This window comes from Solanum stenotomum, chromosome 4, assembly GCF_019186545.1.
Source record: "Solanum stenotomum isolate F172 chromosome 4, ASM1918654v1, whole genome shotgun sequence".
Classification (NCBI taxonomy): Eukaryota; Viridiplantae; Streptophyta; class Magnoliopsida; order Solanales; family Solanaceae; genus Solanum; species Solanum stenotomum.
In genome coordinates, this window is record NC_064285.1 from 3,833,970 (window position 1) to 3,839,523 (window position 5,554).

Below are 5,554 nucleotides of genomic sequence, written 5' to 3' on the forward strand. Positions count from 1 at the left end.
CAAAAGGGTCACTGCTTGCATCTGGGTAAGCATTAGTACCATTTCTTTCTTTTTTTTCTCTCGTATATGAATCACTGATGTTCTTATTCATACTTCTGTTTTCTTAGACTCGTCTAAGGAATCATGTCTATTATAGCTAATCATGTGTAATAACACGTTAGGTCTGGAGACGCTACTGCTAGAATTTGGACTATTGGAGATGGTCCATGTAATTCTACTATCCCAAATGTTTTGGTTTTGAACCATTTGGAAATTCAAGCAACTGAGGAAAACAAGGATGTTACATCACTTGACTGGAATGTGAGTTTTCTTCTGCTTGTTTTGGGCTGACTTTCATTGATCTATACTTTTCTGGTGGATTTTCTGAAATTAGACTGCATTGCTTGTGGTTACATATTTAATTTTCTAGTTATTATTTGATCTTGTATTTATGACTTTTACTTGTACAGAGCAAGGGTACCCTGCTTGCAACTGGTTCTTACGATGGCAGAGCCAGAATCTGGAAACGATCTGGTAAGGAGCATGGAGGAAAAACTTGTTTTGAAGATTGAATGTATAAATTGCCACCACTTTTCGTGTCTTGTTTTCTCTTACTGACTTTTCATACAGGGGAATTGATTAGTACTCTTAACAAACATAAAGAGCCAATCATATCTTTGAAGTGGAACAAGAAAGGTGATTATCTCCTTAGCGGTAGTATTGATAAAACTGCCGTCGTTTGGAATGTGAAGTCTGGAGAATCAAAGCAGCAATTTGATTTTCATTCAGGTATTCTGTTTCCCTTGTTCTGTCTCAATTATTCATTTCATTATATTTTACCTCATATCTGAGCAAGGATAGATTTTGTTTTGTTTTGTTTTGCTTATGTTCATGCAACCCCATGTAGGTCCATTGCTTGATGTTGCTTGGCGAAACAATAATTCTTTCGCGACCGGCTCCGCTGATAACATGATATATGTTTGTAAGGTTGGAGAGAACAAACCAGTCAAAACGTTCTCAGGACATCAGGTGAGGACTGAAGCTTAGCATGTTATGCTTGATTCGAACATTGATGTATCCGTTGTGAATAGTCTTAAAGGGTTGTTTACTTTGCCATTGCAGAATGAAATCAATGGTATCAAGTGGGACCCTTCAGGTTCCTTGCTGGCTTCATGCTCTGATGATACCACAGTTAAGGTAATTCATATCTTGTCCTTCTCAATGTTAGGTGCATGTTACGTTTGAACTGTGCAGCAGACATAAGCTATTTTTAAATTGGATAAGGTAGAGAGGTGGTGCAGTGTGCCACTGGCCCTCGAGGATTTGGTAATAATTTATTGTTTTTGTGCAGATATGGAGCATGAAACAGGATGTCTGCTTGCATGATTTCAGAGAACATAGCAAAGTATCTATTTTTGTTCTTTCTTTTTCTTTGTTGATTCATTTAATCAAATCAGACATCAGCTGCTGACTAATATGTTTTTGTTAGGAGATACATACCATCAATTGGAGTCCAACTGGCGCTGGTACAAGCAATCCGAATCAACAGTTGTTGCTGGCAAGGTATTCTATCTATTGCTACGGTCATATTTACTGTATTCTCAATTTTATATTACATTCCCCTGTTGTTAGTTCTTTGAGCTTATTGGTTTTGTTTTATTTTCTATCTGTGTAGTGCTTCATTTGACTCTACCGTGAAGCTATGGGATGTTGACCAAGGGCGTCTTCTTCACAGCTTGAACGGTCACAGGTAATTGATGTTACCTCATTATGAATACTTGGAACGGACACAGGAGATAGTAAGGCACTCTTAATAAATTTACACTTATTTAACTGTCCAATGATAGGCGTGTTATGGGGTTTGTTTACTAGTACTCAATTGAACTATCAATACGTGTGTATATTTCTTTTAGATCATCAAATCTTTGTATCGATCTTGTTTAATGTTTTTGGTTTTTACTAAGTAGTTTCTCTTCCATTTTGAATCCAGGGAACCTGTTTACTCTATTGCATTTAGTCCGAACGGTGAATACATGGCAAGTGGATCATTGGACAAATGCATAAATATATGGTCGGTGAAGGAGGCCAAGATTGTAAAAACTTACAATGGCGATGGTTGCATTTTTGAAGTGTGTTGGAACAAGGAAGGCAACAAGGTTGCAGCTTGTTTCGCAAACAAGAAGGTCTGTGTGTTTGATATGCGATTGTAGAGGTTGGGTAGCTTTAAAAGGACTTGGGAACTGAATTTTTTTCATTTTAGTTAATTTATGCGCTTATTTGGACATATGGTGTAAGACTTTGTTTTGTATCATGCATTCTTTCATTGCTTTAGCAATCATATAGAGGTTCTTTTTCGGCTTAATACATAATTAACTATTTAAACTTGTCAAAATATTCCAGTTAGACATTCGATCTAAGTCATGCTTCAATTGGAGATGCCTAATTTGTATGTCTAAATAGAATATTCTGACTTATTAATAAAGTTGGTATCAGGCCTGATTTTTTATGACAAAATATTCATGGCTAACACACGAAAAACTGAAAAATCGTCTAATTCCTGTAAAAAGACCCCAAAATGGACTCTAAAAATTGTGAGACTGTACGTGTTGCTCCCAAAACTCCCTACGGAGGGTTTCATAAAGGTTGTTCAAATAAATTGTTCGAAAGTCATATCACCAAGCTAATCATGGTTTAATCGCTATAAATTGGCCCCTAAATTCTCAAAATGGACTCTAAAAAATTGTGAGATTGTACGTATTGTTCCCCCAACTCCCTGTGGAGGGTACTGTAAAGATTACACAAAGTAATTATTTGGAAGACATCACCAAAATATTCATGTGCACACACGAAAAATTAAGAAAATCGCTTAATTGCCCCTAAATGAGTAAAATGGAGTCAAAAATTTGTGAGAGTATATGTGCTGCTCTCCCAACTCCCTACGGAGGGTTCCATAAAGGTTTCGCAAGGAAATCATATGAAAGTCGTATCACCAATATATTTATGGGTTAACACATACGAAGAATTGAGTGAATCGCCTAATTCCTATAAATTAGCCCCTAAATGTCCAAAATGGACTATAATAATTGTGAGATTGTACATATTGTTCCCCCAACTCCCTACGGAGGGTTCTGTAAAGGTTTTGCAAAGAAATCGTGTAACATCCAGCAATTTGAAATAACTATGAAAAAGCGTGAAATTGGAAATAGTCATTTTTGGAAAAATTCAAAATCTGGAAATTTGGTTAAGTGTGGGAAATCAGTGAGTTTTGGCCAACTTTGAGCAGTCATAATCCTAGATCAGGATGAGTTAGACATAGTTCCAGTTATGTTTGGAAAGCCCTTGGAATGATCTTTCCAACGCCGCCGAGTTTGCTCGATTCCGAGTTCGTATGAGTGAGTTATGCCCTTTGAAAGTTGGGCAGTTGGCAGGGAATCCGTCCAGAAATTTTAAGGGCATTTTGGTCTTTTCCCTAGCCATTTCTTTTGGGGTTATATTGTTGTGTTAGGCTGATTTTTTGGATCATTTGGTCCCATTTTAAAAGAGTGAAAGCTAGGGCTTGAGAGTGAAGAAGAGAAGAATAGGTGAAGAAAAGGAGGAAGAGGAGATCAAACAAGTTTCGTCGTGGATATCGTCGGGGGTGATCCCTACTAGGTATGTGAGTTCTTAGTGTTGGGTGATCCTTTCCCCCACACACCAAACTCATTTTCATTATTGAGAAAAGATTGGATATGTTGTTGAAGTTGTTGGGTTGTGTTGTTGATGTTGTTGATTTTGTTGTTGAAGTTCTTGTTGGTTGTGAGACATGATTCAGTTGTGTATTTGGGTTGTAATCTATTGTATGTTGAGGGATTGATGATCCTTAGTGTTTGGGGTTGAAACCCTTGAAGTAAGGGTGGTTTAGAGTTGGCAAAACAAGGGAGAAAAGTCGAGTTTTCTGGGCAAGGGGTTGGCGCGTCGCGCCTGCCAGCGCGCCCCAAAAGGGGTTCTGAACTTTCCCCCTTGGGGCGGCGCGCCTAGCAGAGCGCCAGCACGCCCCCTCTGAATTTCAAGGGCTGGCGCTCCGCGCCTTGCAGAGCGCCAAGGACTCGATCCAACCTACCCCTTTCATTCCCCACTCTTTCATGCATGTTCCTTGGTATTGTACCTATGTTCCATAGTTGTTTCCAACACTTCAAGTTACGTTTAAATGTCAAGAATTCATCCGTAAACATGTGATCATATACCTTGAATCCATAATCCAATTCAAGGCGAGTTAGTATCAAAGTCAAGTGAAGTTAGAGTCAAGTTAAGCAAGTTAAGAAGTAAGTCCAAGCAAGTCTTTAAAGTTGTTCAAGAGTTTTTATTGAACGTTTTAACTTCATTCTAAGGCTCAAGTTTCAAGTCAAGCAAAGAGTATAGAGTTTCAAGTTAAGTCAAGAACATAAAGTTGAGTTCATTCTTAAAGTTATTAGGGAACTATGTATTCCCAAAGAAGGTTTAAAGAAATGTTTTTACATTTAAGCAAGGTTGGAAACTGAGATTTCCAAAGAGCCTTCGGGCTAGTTTTTGAGTAATTATCTCATATCAGCAGGAAGAAATATGTTTTAAAAACATAAGAGCCAGTACATTTTTGGGAGTAGTATCGAGCACCGAATTGGGGGAGCGTTCAAAGAACCCATAGCCCCCATAGAACCATGTTAGCCACCATGGGTAGAAAAAGATCATACTTTTTAGATGAATCCTTTTCCAGATAGACTAGTGGATCCATTAGGCAGTTCAGGTCTTATACCTTTGGTCGGGTATAAGATGCTCTGGCAGCATGAGGTCGATCGCTGTATCATCATTATAGCTCTTATGTGATGGTTGTCGATTAGAGAAACTCCCACAGAAATTATTGTATTTTCATACACAGAAATTATTGTATTTTTATATACATCGGTTCATTGTATTTCTATATGCATCTCAGGCTTATTGTATCTTTGTATACACACAGAGTTTATAGTATGTTTTAAACAGTCTTTATTTATATCGCACTTGCTTTAGATTTTCTTATATTGAAAGAAGTCAGTCAGGTTGAGTTGAGTTGAGCCAGGTAAGATATTCGATTTCTTCCAGATTTCCTTCTAGCCTTTGTTGCTTAGTTTTCCAACTCGCATACTCGTACATTTCATGTACTGATGCCAGTTGGCCTGCATCTTATGACGATGCAGATACAGGTACCCTGGATTAGCATCCTGCACGTCGTTGATCCAGCTGAGCACTTCAGAGTTAGTGGTGAGCCTCCCTGCTTTCCGGAGGACTCGGTTGTTTTGCATTCTTAAGTTTTGTTTTATTTTAGGATGTTGTGGGGTCTGTCCCAACATCCATCTCAGTACTTTAGAGGCTTCATAGACAGTCAGTCTGTTAGTTTTGAGTCTCTCATCAATGTATATATGTAAATATCCTATTTTGAGATTCGAGTTACCTTTGTGGCCAGATGTTATAAGATAAGTTGTTTTGTAACCTTGCGTTTGTATTGAGTTTTCTATTGAGTTAGGTTTCCGCTGAGTTAAGAAAGCCAGGCCAAGGGTTCGTTTGTGGCCAGAAATGGTCTCCG

General features: G+C 38.2%; 1 protein-coding gene across 1 annotated transcript in view; it reads left to right on the forward strand.

Annotated features, from left to right (window-relative positions):
- Nucleotides 1–2,189, forward strand: part of LOC125862970 (WD40 repeat-containing protein HOS15-like) — a 24,569-nt gene extending 22,380 nt beyond the window's left edge. The window contains 4 exon segments of the mRNA XM_049543101.1: nt 1,331–1,384; nt 1,469–1,542; nt 1,655–1,729; nt 1,970–2,189. Of these exon segments, the coding sequence (XP_049399058.1) occupies nt 1,331–1,384; nt 1,469–1,542; nt 1,655–1,729; nt 1,970–2,189 (423 nt within the window).
- Nucleotides 2,190–5,554: the final 3,365 nt, after the last annotated feature.